This window comes from Poecilia mexicana, unplaced genomic scaffold (assembly GCF_051168715.1).
Source record: "Poecilia mexicana isolate PSO_F unplaced genomic scaffold, ASM5116871v1 scaffold_12, whole genome shotgun sequence".
Taxonomy (NCBI): Eukaryota; Metazoa; Chordata; class Actinopteri; order Cyprinodontiformes; family Poeciliidae; genus Poecilia; species Poecilia mexicana.
The window spans coordinates 18,826,333-18,846,523 of record NW_028263381.1 but is presented as its reverse complement, the minus strand read 5'-3'; the positions used below and the strand labels follow the sequence as shown (position 1 = coordinate 18,846,523).

At 38.8% G+C, this 20,191-nt stretch overlaps 1 protein-coding gene across 2 annotated transcripts in view; it reads right to left on the bottom strand.

Moving 5' to 3' along the window:
* The window catches only part of cntfr (ciliary neurotrophic factor receptor), a 233,352-nt gene that overhangs the window by 101,320 nt on the left and 111,841 nt on the right, over positions 1-20,191 (bottom strand). For both annotated transcript variants that reach the window (XM_088011037.1, XM_088011038.1), the window contains exon 4: positions 188-421. In XM_088011037.1, coding sequence (XP_087867163.1) covers positions 188-421 — 234 coding nt within the window. The remainder of the gene's footprint in view (positions 1-187; positions 422-20,191) is intronic.

The window sequence follows — 20,191 nt, the reverse complement described above, 5'->3', positions numbered from 1 at the left end:
AAAGATTGTCACTTAGCTAAAGAGTGTTACGGCGAAAACAACAAAATGCTAAAACAAAATGTCACTTGTAACAGATATCGCTCTTAAATAAAAACACAAATAAAGACTAAGTGTATTACATTTATTATCTTTGCTTGCAGAAGAACTGTAGAAATCTCATTTTGGAGAATAATACTCGGTTACTTACTTCCAATGTGGAGGAGGATCGTGTCACGTCTTTCTCCATGCGGGTTCTGAAAGCAGCTGTAGAGTCCATTGTGGTCAAGGTCAACCTGGGTCAGAATCAGTTTGGGTCCATTCAGCTGGTGCTGGGCCTCGATGTCTGTCCCGTTCACCTTCCATGACACCGACGCGTCGCTTTCCAGGGAGCCGCACTGCATGGTGACATCGCTGCCCCTCCGCTCGTACTGGTTCCTTGCAACTGAAAACCAAACAAGTGACAACAAAAAAAGTTTGAGCAACGGCAGAAGTAATAAGAAATGAGCGATGGCAATTTCGTCCCTTTATAATTTTGTATTATTTTGTACCTAACATTTACCATTTATCTTTTATGAACTCGACCCCACTAGGGGAATGTTTCACAACATTAAGTCACCAAAGCAAATAAGGTGTAATATGAAGTCGTTGGGAAGGAAAAAAAAACACACACATACAAATTACAGCATACTTCTGATTGATGATTTATGACCTTCACATACGCTCCAAAAATATGACTTGTGACTGAAAGAACGAGATTCCAGGTCCAAGTAACTAAACTGAGGATCCTCTGCCAGGTGGCCAGAGTAGAGCTGTTGCTTTTCCACTTTGAAAGGAGTCAATTGATGTGCTTCTGGCATCTAGTGAGAAAGCTTCATGGATGCCTTCCTTTATAGGTTGTTCAAGTACATTACACTGTGAAGAGACTCAGGGGCAAACCCACAACACACTGGAAAGACTATATATTATTTCTAGCCTCGGTAGACCTCATGGTCTGCCAGAAGGAGCAGAGTAATCTTGATCTATTGTAGCATTGTCTCTCCAAGTCTATCGTGGATAGGTGGAAAACAATGAATACATGGATGAGGAAAGAAAAAAAAAGTATTTGTTAGTGGGTACAATGTGGAAGTAGACTGAAATGCAAATATTAGGTGTGTAATCTAAGTTGGTAAAAGGTCGTAGTGACCCAGAACTTTAAAAACAAGCATGCCAGTATAGAGCCAGCACTGCCACTCTGTGCATGCTGGCTGCAGGCTAATGAGCAGATACAGTCATAAGGAAAACATCTATATTTCTCAATGAGCAACTGTTTTCCTTTTACCAGTACTCTTAGAAACTGAGAAAATAAAAAATTCCTTTCCTGGCAACAATTTTTAACCAATCTAAAAACGGTGAAGGAAAAATATTGGTACAAGAAATATATCTGTATTCAATCACTGTTTGGCTTCACTGTCCCACTGAAAGCCTTACTTAGCATCAGATTTATTGTAGCACAGAAAGAGAATGTGGAAAAACTGGAGTTTTAAAGGAATTTTGAAGTCTATTAATAGCACTGGGCTTTTCCCCCTCTCTGTTTGAAGTGAGGTAAAGAGTTCACATCCTATTCTATACAGAGAGCCTTACCAGAAATAAGAGAATTACTGAAAATCGCTATTATACTCTTATCCTCATGTCAACTGCCTTGCTACTGAAGTCAACAGCAGTTTGTCAGAAAACTTGTAGGTACCATGACCTCTAGGGTTAAGGGATTTATGTGAGTCTAATAGGAGCTTCAGCTGGGACATCAGGGGTTAGCAGCCCTGCTCTGTTGATAAGTCTCAAGAGACTTGTCGTGACCGCGAGGAGTGAAGACCTCAGATTAAGACTCAAGCGGAGCCGATCAGCAGCACAAGAAGAAACAACAATAAAAAATATTGATCCCCATCTCAGGAAAGAAAACTGTGGATGGAGAAAAGAGGGGAAAAAAGATGCCCCAACTGGCCTCAGATCAAATACTGTCATGTTCCTTGTCTTGTTTAGATATCTTTTTTTTTTTCCCCCACAGTCTTTCTTTGTGTTTCTGTACCTCCCTCCTTGTTTCTCTCCACAATACCTCTTTTTTTTCCCAACTGGAGTACTCTTCCTCCTATTGGTCTACTCAGACATCGCTCTTAACACAGAGGATATAGATGTCAACGCAGTGTTTCATGTATATTTCATGTCCCATAACAGAGTCATCTATATTTAATAGGACAAGATCCTTGGCCCTATTAACATTAACCTGACACTGTTTGTTCTCTCTGCCTTCTGCCGTCTTTCACTCTCTCTCAGCCACCCTAACTCTCCCTCTCTATTCTTGCATCCTGTCATCCCATACTATCTCTCCGTTTCTTGCTCTGCTCATCTCAGTTACCTTCCATGGTTACCCCTCCACATTTTCTGAAATAATGTGAGCACATGTACGCACATTAGTGCCAAGAAATGCCAATTTCCTTTGATCTCCCTCTCTTGTCAAGTTACTCTGAGCGAGCCTGTGTGACTTTATTTACATAAAAAGCTATTTGCATCTGAGCAAAAAAAACCATACGGTTTTACTTTGATGTCAGCTTTGATGATGATGCCGGTGCCCCATGGCTCTATGTGACAAGTATGAGAAGTGAAACTTGAGAAAAGTATTAAATCAAGTGCTCCATCTAAGTAAGTGAAGATGTTCTTCAGAACTTTTATAATAAAGGAAAGATTGGCGTTCAGAATACCTCAGTCCACTTTCACACACACCATTAAGAAGGTGTGTATGAATCACTCTTGCTCTGATTCTAGCGCAAGAATTGAATCAGAATTATCTTTAGGAGTATCAAGTTTTCAATAATAATGAAAAAAAAAAACATGTTAAATAAGATCTTAATTTCCATACCTAGACAATATCCAGTCACGCTTTCAGTTGTGTCGTTTTTTAAAGTTCTTATTGTTTTTCTTTTATTATATCAAAATTCACACCCTCTTCTTCCTCCTTTCACTCTGAGTTAGTGGCTGTCTTATCCTCTGTCCCATTTCCTTGCTTTCCTCCCACTCATATGGTTCTATGGATGTCCTAGTTTCCACCCGCTTTTCTAGCTTACTCTTTTGTCAACCATCTTATATAATGTGAACATAAAGTCTGAGACACCAGACAAAACTTTTCAAGTATTAATTATTAACTAGTTATTGGGCGCTGGCTGGCTCAGTTGGTAGTGTGTATGCACCATGTCCAAAAGGCTGCAGTCATCAATGTGCTGTGATCCTCAATGACCCGTTCTCTGGCCCTGGCTGCATATCTTCCCCTTCTGTCTTCTCCGTTTTTCCTGTCCATTTACCGTACAGTAAAAGGCAAACAAAGACTGAACAATTCTTCACCAACATTGCATAACCAGCTAGCTTAGAGTAGCTAGGGTCTAACTCATAGTTTCTCTAACACATTTAAGTTATTTGGATATAGTGCAGAGAATTTGTATTTTCCTGTCACGCTATTGCATATCTTCCTAACAGTTCAGTGGCATAAATAACTGCATGGCCACTACTCAGGCCTAGGCGTGACTGGTAAAATTTATTTTGAAAAAATGGTTAATCATGGTTACTTTATGATTCAACAAAGGGGGGCAGTACTTTCCTATATAATTACTGATACAGCCAACAGTATGGGTCCCTGTCATCCCTATAATGTTTCCCTTCTTTTTACATTAAATACTCACAACTTAGCAAAGGTGAGTTTTTCCCTGTTACTACATTTTCTTGGCACACCTGGAAGACAGTCACATCACCATGATGGATAATTGGACTGGCTGACACAGCAGGGTAGTTATAGGGTAGTCCTCAAAATCTTAACACACTTCAGTAAAAAGTTTAAATAAATCCAACATCTCCAGTCTATAGGATTTAACCATATCTATATTTAAGCTTGTCCTTCTTCCCTTACTATCAGTCCTTCTCACATTGCAGCTACACTGACTCCATATTGATTGTGTTAAAACTTTACCATTCTCCAGTAGTATATCCCTGATCATCAGCAGTCTGCACGTACACCACTCATGCATAATAAACATGGGAGCAACAGTGGAAACACAGGCAGATACTTATGATTACACTCATGTACTCACTCACACATAAGAACGCTCCCCTGCATAATGCCCTCATTTCTCATGACCATGCAGACAAGCAGCCCTAATAACCATAATGACATTCAACTCAAGTGCTATTGATCTCTTGGTAATGGACCAAGCACTATGAGGAGCATCAGAGGACTTTTATTTCCCACCAAAATGCAAATAAAAACGAACAAAACCATTTTTTACACATCATTCTTCTTATTTATGTTGATGTCACACAGCCATAACAGATAAACAGTTTATGTCCTTTGGAGAGGAAAAGCAGATGAGCCAACTCGTGCTGTCTTTATATTTAGATAAATTTTGTCCTGATGAAAGATTCAAGTGAGATAAACCTTAGAGAGAGAAAAGCAATTGAAAACTGAAGAAATGATGGCAGCCAAAGAGAGCTGCATACACTTTACCGCAGCATTTGAGAGTCATATGTGATCAAGTTTAAATGGGATTACGCTGCAATATTTTAACACGTCAGCCAGGATATTTTTCTACTGGTTGGAATTTGGTCCAATACACAAAAGTTTAACTTTACATCCAACATGAGCATTGGTTTCTTTGATTCTATTGCAATTTTTGGCAGCCATGTGTTGTTTCCCCAAAGATGTGTATAACCACAAAGAGTCAACATGATGATAATCATCTTGTGTTAAGGTCACTGATGCCACCTTTTGTACAGAACACGATCCCCGCTCAAAGGCAAATCAATTGATTCCAAACACACATTCCTGCCGACTCATGCATACACACAGACACACCTTTGCATAATAAAATGCATATTAAAGTCAATGCACTGCCAAACTGTCTGACAGAAGGAGCCAATCATGCACAACACATGCCACTACACTTACATGTATACACATTCTCTAAAGTGAGCATTCAGGTGAACTTTGATATAGAATTGTTTGAGTACAAATATAATTAGCATTTGTTTGCACATGCATCTACAACAGAGACGTTACCAAGTCATTTTCCCAAACCCATGTGACGTTTGTGAGGTTTTATGTGAGGAAAATCAAATTCAAGTCAAGTTTTCAGGGGGCAACTCCTTTGACCCCAAGAACAAGTCAAGTCATTGCCCAGAATAAATTGATCTTTTTTTTTTTCATTAAATGCACAACGTCTAGTCCAACAGTGACACTGCATTGCTATAAGTTAGGATGACAAATCTTTTACTGTTTGCCTTTAGATCCAATTCAATAAATTAACATTTAACCAACACTGCTTCATCTTTGAGCACTTAACAGATAACTTTTAATATTTACTTGAGCATTTGAAAAGGAAAACTCTTATGTGATGTCTAAATCTGAAAATTGTAAAGGTATGCACTAACATTAGAAAAAAAATGCTTAAATGCTTAAATAAAAATAACGGAAATAAATTCTTTTTCAATTGTGAATATCTGAATAAATTACACAACTTTTTTTGTAAATATCCAAGTTAGACTTGAGATGACAACGTGTCTTACATTCCCACCAAAAGTTTCATATCATTGTTCAAGGAGTTCAAGTTGATCAATCTGAATAATTTTTCAAACACTGTCAACATCTTTATATCATCAGGTGCTTGCCGTTTAAATTGCGTCAATAAATTAAACTGGTGATATTAGCGAAGATGTTTTTGCAGAGATACTTAGACAAATAATGAAAACGGTGTTACTGCAGGGCAATAATTCACAAAAAGGAAAAACTGATTACTGGACATTGACTGGAACATGCTGCAGTTATGGACTGACACAATGTTGGCTGTCTGGTTGCAGAAAAGGAAACCACAGAACCAGTTAGGAAGTGGCACCACCATGATGACGAAACAAAAAAAAGGACATATCTTCATTAAGTGAGTCAAGCTCGAAGAGGAAAGTGATTCAGTGCTCAACATGCTATATGCAAATTGACAAACGGGAATCCATCTCTTAATTCATTCTATGTTGATCAGGCATTACAACCGTACATAAATTAGTTAGGGGCGAGGATGTTCCTAAGCGACGACTTGATTAGCTGATTTACCACTGGTAAAATTACCTGTTAAATAAAAGCACCATTCGGCATGACAATGTTCTAGTCTCAGTTGTATTATCAGATGCCAGGAGGAGTTCAGATACTGAACCCATTTAATTTTCTTTTTTTATATAAATATGAAAATAAGACCATGTTTAAGATTAACAGAATAAAATTGACTTGCTGTTTTGATAAATATATGACTAATGTATATCTGTTCTGTGATATAAATACACTACAATTGTAAAACAGCTAACAGTAGAGCTGATATCTTTTCAAATTACATATTTACACATCAGAACTAATGCGACAACAACAATGCCTGCATGCACACACACACACACACACACACACACACAGAGCTGACCAGAGCGACACTGATGCAAACTCATGCAGAGATGCACCCAGAGAGCGCACAACTCATTAAACAAGCATGCACGCCCTCTTGAGTTGATTAGATTACTGATGAAGTTTGATTATGGAGAACCAGCTGTGAAGGGCTGTGACTGGATGTTTTTGCATTTCAATTTGAACAATATATACACTTGCACGGCTTTATCATTCTGCATCCACGGCTTCTGTCATGCATGCGTGGATATTTTTTAAAGTACGACTCCGAGGGAGCAACCACCTGTAAGTTATGATCTGGCTGCACAGCGGAGACATGAAATGAAATTGAAATTCAGTCTGATTTACCATCTCAAAGTGTCACGTTCTTGTGACAGTGCGCGCCTGTGTAAGTGCTCCACGCGCATCCGGCCCTCCTCGTTGATTCATTGGCAAGACCCCATCAGGCCACGTTAGAGGGTGTTGTGTTTCACCATTCTCAAATAAACTTGGAACGTTTATCAGTAAATCCCATTTTTATGCTCAAGGGGAGCCGTGGCTTTTCAAAGTTCAACAGTGAAACGCTTGATTTGCTGACATATGCAGACGGAGCCCCGGAAAATGATCAGCTTAGTTTAAGCGGATCAATTTTTCTCACTTGCTGGTGACAAACAATGAACACTTTTTGAATACTTCTTGGTCATAATTGATTTTTCTCTTAGAAATATGTGAAAGATGCATTTTAGAAGCTCTATTTACCTTTTAACAGAATGAATGACAAATCTTTCAACATGTGATTTCTAACTTTTGAGAACAACTGCTCTGTGTAAAGGCCCTATTGTAGGAGGCTGTGGCAGATGACAGGGTTTGCGTTATGGATTTGACCCAGCATACTGGGTTAGGTGTTCAGTGTTAAAAAGGGAACCAATGTCTCACACTATGGCTACCCATGTGTGAGTTGCAGCGTTGCAACAGCACTAACAACTGTGCTTCTGTGCAACCATGAATAATTTAACTACATGGGACCTGTTAATATATCAAGTCTGACGCTTGGAAGTTTCAACTCCAAGTATAAATGGCACATGTAATTTAACTGCCTCCTTTCAGATATTTTTACATTTCCGGTTGTAACATACCTCATTGAATAAGTTCTGAGACATTAGAAATGCTTTCTGTGCAATGATGTGCAGGGAAATCTTTGGTTCTCCAGTTAAATTATTGTTAAGATCAAAGGTAAAAAAAAAAAAAAAAAAAAATCTAACACTGCCCCCATTGAAAGCATTCCAGCAATATGACAAAGAATCAAATTCCCAAGTTACAAATCTTAACAAGCTTCTGTGTAAAGACAACTTTTTAAACTATTGTTGCTTAAGGTTTGCTTAACTGACTCATCTTAGATGGATTCTATATAAAAAAAAAACATTGATTTAAACTCAAACACAGTGTTGCACCAGGGTTAGCTCTTCTCTGTTTATTTCCAGTTACCCTAAAGCCTTCTATCATATGCTGCAGTTGCTATTTGCAGCGTAAACAACGTCAAAACAAAGAGGATTTTCCACACCGTTTCAAACAGATAACAGATATGTTATCTTCATCTTTGCATGCACTCTTTGCATGTGTTTTCATTCAGACACGAATGAAAACACACGCAAACTAGTTTTTGGCTAATCTGGCACATCAGAGTTTCACTAGTGTTAAGCAACGCTCTGAAATGATGCTTTCATGTGAAAACGCACGCTTCCACGTTTTAGAAAGAGAAACTCACAATAAATCAGCTTGGACATCTCTGCTTTCATATAAGTGCTGTACTGTCTCACCTAAACACCAAACTTATGAATATGCAAGGTGGGTCAGATTTCAAAAGTGTAAAGAACATAACTTCTCCATCAATCCATCATGACCAGATGTTCCTTGCAACATTTTTGACAGATAAGAGAGGAATAAACAAAATTGTTACCCAAGAGCAATTCACACAAAGCTTTAGAAAGATCTGAAATTCACAAGTTTTTTTTTTTTTTTTGTTTTGTTTGGTTTGTTTGTTTGATTTCTTTCACAAAAACAAAAACCAATGCAATCACCCGCCATATCCACTATGCACATTCACTATACAAGACTCATCTGCTGGAAAATAAACAAGTTGAAGCTTATCATCTAAAGAACCTTCTGCCCAAAATTGAAGCCTGTGGATGCGACTGCACACACCGTGTTTAGAGAAAGAAAAACATCGTACTTCACTCCAAAAAAACATTAAACCAGGAGTACAATATGAAAGGGAGGAATAAACATATATGCACCAGATTTTGTTTAAAAAATCTGTAGATTCCAACAAAAGTTGCTTTTAATGCAAGACAATGATCCCAAACACACAACCAGCAAAATCCAGTCAGATTCTAAAGTGACCAATTCAATCATTTAACTTAAATCCAATTGGCAATTTACTTAAAGAAATGGAGAGTAGTTATTATTTGTGTCACTCCATCTGGTAGTGTTTATGTTCATAGCCAAACTATAACCATATTTACTGAGAAAAGTGTTCAGTACTTTTCCCTGTGCTGCTGCTGTCATTTTATGAGTTTTATTTTATTATTTTTATTTCAACAAGGAGATCACCCTCGCTTTCACATTTACCGTGTAGCTCTGCTAGTCAGGTTCGTCCAGTGCTCAAGAGGTATGACACAGCAAAACGGTAAATCCCTCTGCCGATTTAAAAGCCAAGGATCCGATTAACTGCAGCATGACATAAGTATCTGCAATAAACTCCTGTTGACACTTTCACAGTCTGGCGCTGATAAAGATGCACTCAGCCCACGTGCGCTTTAATGTACTCTCACACACTCACCCGGGACATGTTATTGTGGAAGAAGCAGGAAAAAAAAAAACACTTGGTTAGAACTATGCGCGCACATGCTCTCACATATTCACTTCCTTTCCAAACATATTGGAATGAAGTTATCACTTTATCCTCTCCTGTCTCTTTCCCACAGAGAGATTAACATTCACTCCCCCCCACAACTCTTTCTGCATTTGCCTCTCCTTTCATGTGAACACTGAGTCAGCTGCAGCTGTGCGAGTATTTGTGTGTGAGTGCATTTGTGTGTTTTCTCTACATGTCTGTGTCTGAGTCGGGGGCAGCAAAGCTCAAATAAATCCACTTCCTGTTTCCTGTCCATCTTATCTCGGGCCCCACCGCTGCATGTAAACGTACGGAGATTTTCGTGCGATTTGGTCCGATCATTGCCTTCCATCATCTAGCTGCCGGTGAAGATTCGCAGGCAGGCGGGGGTTAATTGATACTTCATCTAGGATGTCTGTGTTCTGAGATGAGCCACAGAAGCGAGCGAGATAAGAGGAGCGAGGGGAGAGGGAAGAAAAAAAGAAGAGAGGAGGAAGTGAGATGGAGTGAAAAGATGACGAGCAGAGGGAGGTTTGAAATGAAAATGGGTACACCAGAGGAAGGAGGATGAATGGTGAGCAGCGAGCGAAGGGCAGTTAATATTTTACAAGGCTGGATTAGAGAGGTCGTGAAATAAGGAATGGGAGAAAGATTCCTGAGAGTCAGATACAGCAGAATGAGAGAACAGGAGTGGGACAGCTGCATAGCTTTGATCAGAAACATCTGTACTTTTCAAGACACAGGAAAAAAAAAAAAAACACTGCCAGAAGTGGAAGAGAATTTACTGCATTCTGCTTCATCCGTTTGTCTTGACAACTTTCAGTTAATCCATTCCTTCTTTTGTTTGTTTTTTTGTTGCCCTGTGCAGGTTGTTGAGTACACATTTAATTGGGCCACTCTTGCATGCAAATCACATTTATGTAAGCTATGTAGCTCTTTGTAAAGTCACAGAATTCCTCAAGATGTCCTGCTGACAATAAATACCATGTAAAACACACTACCTCTAACATCCAGGATAATATAATGCAGTACTTAAGCAGTGCCGTTGACCTTTTCCCAAATAGCACCATTAGTTTTTGAATTGATTTCCCATCCGTGCAGCCTTTGCTTTGGAGCTTGAGTCAACTTACAGAGCAGAGATGAGTCTTTCAGGAAACAGGTGATCCATCGTATTGAGTTTTCAACATGTTTTTATTGCACCAGAAAGGAGCAAATATAAATTGTCTACACCTTTTGTAAAGTGAAAAGGCAGCAGTGATTTTTGGTGGAATATTTCATCCTGTGGCACACTTGACTATTTTTTCCACAAACAGAATAGATAATAAATAATAATAGATTTTGTTTAAAGGCTCCCTTCAAGACATAATTAATATTCAAGTAATCACAAACTATGTCCTTTCAACAATTCATGCCATAATGTAATATATCCATACACTGTAAATTCATTTCAACCATTTTATCCCCTTAAACAAACCATTTGGTGTCACCGTACTTAAATTATAAGATAACTATAACTACAAGGTGGCAGACACTTATATTTATGGAAAGGTCAGAGAGGAACTAAGTATGACAGGGGCAAAAGGCCAAAATAACCATCGCTGATCTAAGTGCAGTGCAAAACATCCCCCTCCAAGTTTGAATGTTATCAATACTGGAGTAGGAGTGATTCACAGTTCAGTCCTGATTCATTACAAAACACATAAGTACCTGTTGCTGAAGCTGCTAATCGAATCCAAGCTTCAACATCATTGGCCACCCATGGTTCAACTGTAATCAAGCTGTTTACCATGTTATGTGGGAGTTCAGTCACTTCATCTTAATGTAACATGCAATAGATACGCCTTGAATATAGTGTCTAACAGATAACCCTTTTTATTTAGATTATTCATACCACCCCCAAATCTGCACTACTGTAGGTGGTGAACGACAGTTCTTGTATCAAAACCAGGCTTGGATTAGATACACAGTTCAGCTCATGGCAGACTGAATTTTTGAGGTTTTCACTGTTCCAATTAGAAACAGTTTCATCGCCAAGGATCTTATTATTGTCTTTTAAAGTTGAATAATAATGAAAAACAACATTAGTGGGAGCATGATAACCACACAAAATGTGGATGTGATAAATCCGCTTTCAGAACAGTGTGTATCTTTTTTTTTTTTTTTTTTACCTTAGCTGGGCTTCAATAATAATCAGATCCAGGCCTGCAGAAGCCTCCCTTGCAGTTCTAATCTTGTTGGTTAAACACATGGCTAACATCTCCCTAAGTCTCCCTCAAGAGCCCAACAGAGAAGGTCAGCGCTAATATCAATCCTCTCATTTATTAAACAACATGAGCATAGGGAGACAGAAGAGAAGGAGAGAGACGGCTTAAAATAAAAGAGGGACATGGAGAAAGATAAAAACTAGTCATTGAGGGAGATCAAGATAAAAGGAGAACAACGAAGGTCAGATTAATGAGTATATGGGGTAAGAAAGAGGACATGTAGGAAGTTAAGGTGAAAAAAAGAAAAAAAAATTAAGTGATGAGAGATGAAGGAGAAATGGGGGAGGAAAAGGTTTCAAAGGAGATGAGAAGAGGGGATGAGAGAATGATCGCCTTAATTAATGGACTGTAATATATGACAATATTTCTGGGTTCCAAGATAATATCAGCAAAAATTACTGCCTTCATCATGGGAACATTCTGCAAATATACTGCCTGACCTTGTCAAGGGAGCTTAAGCTGCGGAAAAAAATCAAAAACTTTTGACAAGGACGAAACGTGACTTTTCCACAAAAATATTTTTTTACTGATTTAGGGGGTGGGGGGGCGGGGGGGGGGAGGATGCATCAAAAGAATGGAAAGTTAGGCTGAAATGTTCTTTGCTTGTATAATTTGATTTTATTTTATTAAACAGAGCACATCATTCCACTTCCACTTCTGAAGTTGTTATACTGTCTCCTCGCAACTCTGAGGATATTTTGTTAAAAAAAAAAAAAATACATTACAGATCTGGTGTTGCTCTATTACCCCGTCAGACCACTCAGATGTTCTGGTCCAAGTCCACTCGGCTTCTCCAGAGTCAGAACCAAACACAGAGTTCCTCTGAATCAAAGCTAAAAATCCAGCTTTTGATTCATATTAACTGAAACATGTTTAATTTCAGTCTTTAGTCCAAACTGTATTTGCTTTCCCTTATTGCGACACTAAAATGTACTCATTTTCATGACTTCATCATATAACACCCTTTGAATTGTCCTGCTGCTGAAATGTGCAAATAGACTCATCTTGTCTTGCCTTATCGGTGGCAATACATGCTTCAAGGATATGTGAGCCACATTCGATCATCACTGTGACATGCACATGGACTTTCATTGTGTCGTCTTACTAGTCATGAGTAGTTAGATACTTTCTAAAACGGCCCACAGCAGCAATGTAATAATGGCTGACAGTGATGGTGGTGAGGGCCTGGAAGATTCACCTGCTTGTTGTAATTCAGCAACTTGCAAAAATGTCAAGCTTATGATGATGCAGGCCAAGCGGTGGGGAGCGAGTAATACGTTTATGGCAAGGCATTGCACCATTTATTTGTACAGTTTGCAGCAATTCCTGGAATCTAATAAAGTTAAATACATCACCAGGAATTCCATAATACAACTAAATAAGCATCACCAGGCATGTGATTTTTATTTAGTTTGTTCAAAGCTCTTTAATTCTGTTCTGCTTCATATTGTGCAAAGTTAAAGTCAAATTTCGTAATACGGAGAAACCTTGGAAGCCGATCAAATGTTTTACACTGTTTATTTCAAAGTGTATGAACATTATTAGAATGTTTTCACCGTTTACTGTAACCAGTCAACATATTCTAGCTTGATAACTCACTCTGCGAAAGAATCATTTTTGTCGTGATGAATCCGTACTGAACTTCGACCTCAATACAAAGCTTGCAATCCAAGATAGAGATGGCAAAACTGACTAAACAAAAATGCTTCAAATAAAAAAATGAAAGTAAACAGCAATACAATACATTGAATCTCATTTACAGAATTACTAATAAGATGTAAAAAATCTCCTGATTCCTCCTTAAAGATGCAATAAGGATCTCACAATGCAAAGGTCAACAGTTCATCCCACAGATTTATTTCTGAAGCGTCACACCGATCATTTCGTGAGCAATCATTTAAACACACAGATGTTAATAGATGTTATAATGGACAAGAACGAGCATCGTTCTGCTGCTAACTCGCAATCATAACAGCTGCCGCAGAGCTATCAGTCACCTAGTCTTACAACAGCAATCAGCCTGCTTCAAAGGTTTGTACCTGCAGCAGCTAAATGGAAATCCGTATTTCATCCGTATTTTTTATTTTTATTTTTTTGCTACGAGTCAGCAATCACAGAAACACCATTGCAAGCTCGTTTCCTGTCACGACAGAGGTTCAATGAAACTCAACACTGATTTTTATTTTTTTTTATGACATTGTGACTGCAGTGTTGGCTTAGCACCACTAGCAACAGCAGCTAATGATCTGGAAAAGTAGAATGACTGAGTGCCTCTGTGTAGTTATACACCAAATGTTAAAAATTGAAAATAAACAGATTGCATACTCAAATATGTGCACATCTACCTTCTCTTGGTGCATTTAAGTCTCAACTAAGGCGTACCCACACACAAAACCGACTACAAAACACATCGTCATATCTGTAATATGAGGAGCTGAGGAGACACAGATGAGTCCTCATCCTTCTCAGTTTCAGCTGGCAAGTAATAAAGGAACTGCAAAAGAAGGTGCGAATGAAACAAATAACTTCAGAGGAGCCCGGCAGAGCGCAAACACACACACACACACGCACACGCACACGCACACGCACACACACACGAAGACACACAAACTGTTCCAGACACATGGATTTATTTATACTGGAAGAGAGCCTGCAGTGTTGTAGCTCTGTGCCTGGCCCTAAAGTTTACTTACAGTTTCACACTCATCATTTGTCAGAGAAAGACTGAGAATGCTGAACAGAACATCAGCCACAATGAAAATCATTATCATTGAAAAATCTTCTTTGACAGCACTGACTTTCTAGTAGTCCTCATGAATACAGTTGACTTCAAAGAGAAACTTGACAAAGGAAAAACTGCGGTGTACTGTTTCCACTGTGTTCTGTTGTCGGTGGTTCAAAGGAATTTGGGTAAATGAATACAGCAGGTTATAATGATGATTAGGAATAATGTCCATGCTAATGATAAGATCAAAGCTGAGCTCTTAGACAACACAAATGAACATTTAATTAGACTAATCACATCATTAATTAAAATCATCGTCAGACACCCTTGATGCAATCCACTGCATTACCCAAGTACTCAAGCCCCTTAAGATTTTTTTTTTCTCCACATTTTGTGATTTAACAACTACAAACTTCAATGCTTTTTACAGGGACTTCATGTGATAAAACAAGAGCGGAGTTATGAAGTGGAAAGAGAATAAGAGATTTTTTATTTTTTATTTTTTTTATATCTATTACCAAAGAAAAGCTGTGATGCGTGAAGGGAATTTCACTGCAGTTACATTTGTAAGTCTGTTGGGTTGTCTCTCCCAGCTTTGTTTGACTGCAGACTGATATTTTTTGCCCATTCTTCTTTCTATACTACATTAAATTCAGACTAAATGGGGAATGTCTGCTGACATTTATTTTCAAGTCTTGCTTGGTCTGAACTTTAATTGGGCTATTACAACATAACCCAATGCTTGATCTGAAGGATTTCTTTGTAACTCTGGTTGTGTGTTTGAAGTGGTTCTCCTACTGGAAAGTAAACTATTTCCAAAATCTCAAGTCTTCACTTTTAACCCAGGAGCTATGCATCTTTTAGAAGCATCTGTGCTTCAACATACCTTAAACAATTACATAGCAAATTAGCTAGTCTCTCTAGAATATAATTGCATTTTCAGAAGAAAACTGAGCCATCTGTATAAAATGAAATGGACCAGGGATACATCTAATAGTTGCAGGGCACCGATCATTGACTAGCAGAGTTACTACATGTTTTCTCCTGGAATTGCTTTGAGTTTTGATTATTCCATCGTTTCATCAACGTTGAAGCGCTTTCTTATCCCTGTTGAAGAAAAGCCTCCCTCATGCGTCTGTGACCACTATTTTCACCATCAGGATGGTGTTAAGGGTTATGTGTGTGATTGTTTTTCTGCTACACAAATTGTTATGCATGTTGGCCAAAAGCATCAACTTTTGGTCTCGACAGTCCTAAACACCTCCTCCCGTGTTTGTGCTAAATTGCAAACAGGATTTCTTTTGACTTTCATTTCAGAAATGCTTTCTTCTTGCAAATCTCCCATAAATGAAACTTTTGTGGCATGCACTACTAATAGTCCTGAAGTCAACCTAATCTGGGGACCTCTGCATCTCCTCTGGGTTTGCAATCCATACCATTGGATGGTAGATTGAACAGAGCTCTCCAAGATGTGCAAATCTTTGAATACTGTTTAATAAACCAACTTTAAACTTCTCTGCAGCTTCAGCCCTGACCAGTCTGGTGCTTTCACTGGTCATCATGCTGTTAGATAATGTGCTAATGAGGTCACTCTTTAGCTAATTAGACAATTGGTTTCACTAGATTATTTAGGGGTATCAGAGTAAATGGAGTGGAATACAAATGCATGCACTTTTCAGATCTTTTTTTTTTTCCAAATGCTTTTTAAAACATGCATAATTTTATATTTGCTTAGCAATTCTCCATACCTTTGCATTAAACGTACATAAAATCTGACGAAAATGCATCCACGTTCATCCCTGTAAGGTGACATAATACAAAAAGTTCAAGGGGCATGAATATTTTTGCAAGGCATATATTACCAAACAAACTTCTGTGAGTATTGGAACATCTTATGTGAGAAGGTGTTGAAGGGTTGACCGGATTGGCTTCTCTCTAATGCAAACAGACACATCAGCAGAACAGTAAGCACCTCTAATCCCTAAGCATACATGGTCCACACGCTCAACTTGGAAAAAGACATGTGACGACAAAAAAAACAAGGCGAAGGAAAGTCTCAAAGATGTTTATGCACTCCTGTGTAATGCGGAATGTATGCAGCTTGCCTGTGTGTGAATGGAATAACAGAATAAGTTCGAAGAAAGCGTTTGCATATCTGTCTGCAATCTGTGCAACTCAGTAGTGCACACAAATGGGTCAACACGCTTTTAAATAAGCATTTGTTCTGACTGCATGCACAGGTAAATGACAGCATATAAGCTGATGCACTGCTACTTCAGTTCAGCAGCAGTTTGTATTAGTAAATGTATATTCTCCCTTCTGATTCAAAGAACTAAGATAATTGGGTTTTTTTCTCAGAGCATAATGGAATAAGAATTTGCATATCCTAACGTGTCATTAAAAAAAAAAGATAACTTATCCACTAAAAATAAACTCTGCAGTGTACATGAAAAGCAGTTCTAAAGTGGTCAATAACAAGTGGAAAGCAGCAGGCATGGCAGACAGAGCCAGAATCGATGGAGTTCTGTAATGGCTGAAATGTCAGTTATTTACAACTTCCTACTTAAAAAAAAAAGAAAGAAGGAAAAAGAAAATCTTTATCATTTCCTATATTGCTTTCTCTTTGAAGCAGGCGCTTTCGCTTCTGAATTTGTCACAGCAAGTGTGGTTCTGCTTTTTATTTGTGGGTGTGCATTTCAGCAGTTATACACCAATGAGCAGAGGTTCAGCAGCATCAACATCATCACAGCCTACGAAGTGAAACTTAGAAACACAAACAAACAAGTTTTATTACTCAAATTAACCTTCATTTGCCTCCGCACTCAGTCAGCAGATATGCACAGAAACACACAGATACGTATGAGCGCGCGCACACGCACACACACTCATGCTCCTCTGGCCACAGACAGGTCAGGCTTTTTGTTTCAGACTGTGAAACCACAGAAATGAAGAAATGTCAGAGCTGCTACAGCGGGCCAAGCAAAAGAAGGAAATTAAGGGGCTTTGTTTGTGTTTAAAGGTAATGTCAAAACACATGTTTTATGGATGAATGCGTGCGGTGAGCATTCTCTGAAGGAATAGAGAGAATTCGAACAGAAAAAAATGAGGAGGGAAAAATGGCAACCGACAAGATTTAGCGCCGTGAAGGAAAGCATTTTAATATGTATTTATTTCCGTGTCACATTTGTCGCCCCGTTTATCCACAACGGACAAAATGAAAAATTGCCACTGTCTTTATGTGCCCTGAGAAACACTGTTGCGCTCATCCGCTGGCATGCAAAGAAGAAAAACTTCACATGTGAGCACTTGTATAAATAAAAGGCATATGCTTACATGCACGCATTTTCACCGAGCGCGGTTACAGGCCTCCGTGTTCCGGCGAAAGGCCAGTCTGCAGCCCGCGCTATAATGACATCCAGGTATGTTTGCTCTTCATTTTACACGGCTCATCGCAGCTCCAAACAGAGTACCGGCGCAGGGGTGGGAAGCTGGAGGGGGGAGTCTGTGTTTCTGCATGTGGACGTCAGTACTGAGCATTTCCCTGCACATACCAGGGCCCACTGTGAACATCTGCGCTATGGTCCACACTCTGAATGAGCGTTGCAGAACATTTCTGTGTTTTTACCCTCCGGTGAGCTAATTTCATTGAATTCACACAGACACACACGGGCACACAACGAGGCTTCTCCCTGGCTTGTTGACATTCCAGTAGCTTGGCCTCTTTGTCTGCTCGAAATTCTCCTCATTCAAAACAGACCTCCGCACTTTCTTTTCTCTCACTCACTCATTTGCTCTCCTGCTCACTGGCACACACAAACACCCATACATTTCCAGCCCCTGTTCCATCTAGAACCATATCAATGAAAACAAACAGATCATTCCAGCAATCATAACTGAATGCCTCTTTTTTTTTTTTTTATTTTGGAAGAAAAGGACGCACACTACAACAGGAGGGCGGGAAGATTTTCAATGACTTTTGCTAACGATGCACCAATAAAGCAGCAGTTTTTCCTCAGGACTATAACATGCAGATTCATATATGCAAACTTGTTTTAAATTAGTACTGAAATATAGCAAGCGTTGGAAAAAGAAATGCTGTCCAGCAGTTTTCGTGATAGTAGTGTTGAGTTCTACACAAAATGAAGGAATTACAAAATCATTAAAGGGTATTATGCAAACTTTAATTTTCAGAAGATCTAAATAAACTGCACACAACATGATGCTATAAACTGAAAAACAAGGACATTGATTCAGTTGGGGAGTAACCACGCCCCCCTAAAATAAATAAGGATTTTTCTTTTTTTGGCTCATGCAACTTTTTTTACCTGAAATAATAAGAAGTGGTTCAAAAATAAAACATGCATATAAATATGTAGAGCGATTATACTTGCAGATATATTTAAATAAGCAGGTTCAGCATCCTGGGTGAATCGTCATCTACACGCTGGAGAGGGAGAGTGAGGTTAGAAAAAAAAAAGTCACATTGAAAGCAACAAGGCAGATCTGGGGGATTTCAGGCACAGATTTGTCACATGTTTTAGGGGAATGAACTTCTTGTTTTGCTGACGTTTACACAGAGGGTTGCTTGTCAAAGAAATGTCTAATGTTGAGGCCCGAGGACAAAAAAACAAAAAAAATCTCAGGTGTGATGAACTCGTGTTTTCAGGCACATTCAGACTGAGTAAAAACACAAGATGGATGGATGATGAGGAAAGTTTTCATTTGTCAAACAAGCGTCTGTGCTCAGACTGAACAGTTTCATATTTGTATCTCATTTGATAGCTACTATGTGTGAGATGGACCAGTCAACTAATCTTCCCAGTGACCAGCTGCCACAGTTTAACTGGCTGCTTTATGAGTAAGGTGAACTGCACAATTTCATTTCTGACACTACCTGAAAATATGACGCACCGCCGACATCCACAAACATCAGAAAGTGTTGTTTGAGGATGTCGACCCCATCCAATTCAATATTAATGTCATCCTCCTCACACTGAGCCGCATGAGCCTATCAAATGCCTGAGAAAGTATGCCAGGGTCTAGAAAATAATTCAGTTCAGTTATTCAGCAGAATATATAAAATTAACACATTGGATTGTTAATTTTGCACACGACATATTCTCCTTTTTTTTTTTTAACACATGCCTTCTGCTGGAGCTAAGAAGCCTGAACCTGTACATTTCCCTGTTGGGAGATACAGACACTTTGTATCTCAGTGCTGAAGACATGAGTGTGCATGTGTTAAACCCACAGCTGAAGAAAGAAGCATTCATGTTTTAGGTGCTCGTCAAAAGAAAAGAGGGATTCAATGTGTCAATTTCTATGAGCAGACATGCGCCCACATGCTTCACTATTCTACTGGAGGCAGGCATGTATCTGACTGAGAAGTAATGAGGCCTGACTGTGAGTAATGAGGTCTCTTCTGAAAATACAAAAATCTACCAAATCACAAGTCCGTGAAAATCACAAGCAACAACTTTGAATCGTTAAATGTGGAATTAAAAGCTTCATTTTTGGGATTAGAATGCCGAGATGATCCAAAAGAAAGCACGCAGACAAAAGAGCTAATGTTTGTTCAAGATTAGATTTTGATTGAAATTTGATTTAGAGGTTGATTTAGAGGTTTCTGTCCTTCAGTTTTACAGTCTCAGTTGGAAAAAAGTCAGTTTATGCAAAGTTTATTGAGTTGTCATTATTTTTGCAGCCTTGAAAAACTAGCATGTGCCCACAGGTATTTTTTTTGCTTTTATTACTGCTGATAAAAACAGCAGTTGAGCCAGGACAGGTCCTCATTTGCACCAAAAGTTTGGTTTTAGCAGTGTCCAGATGCTGCTGCAGTAAAGTACTGTCAAAGCACCTATATCCACATGTTGCTGTGACTCTTTCACATGCGA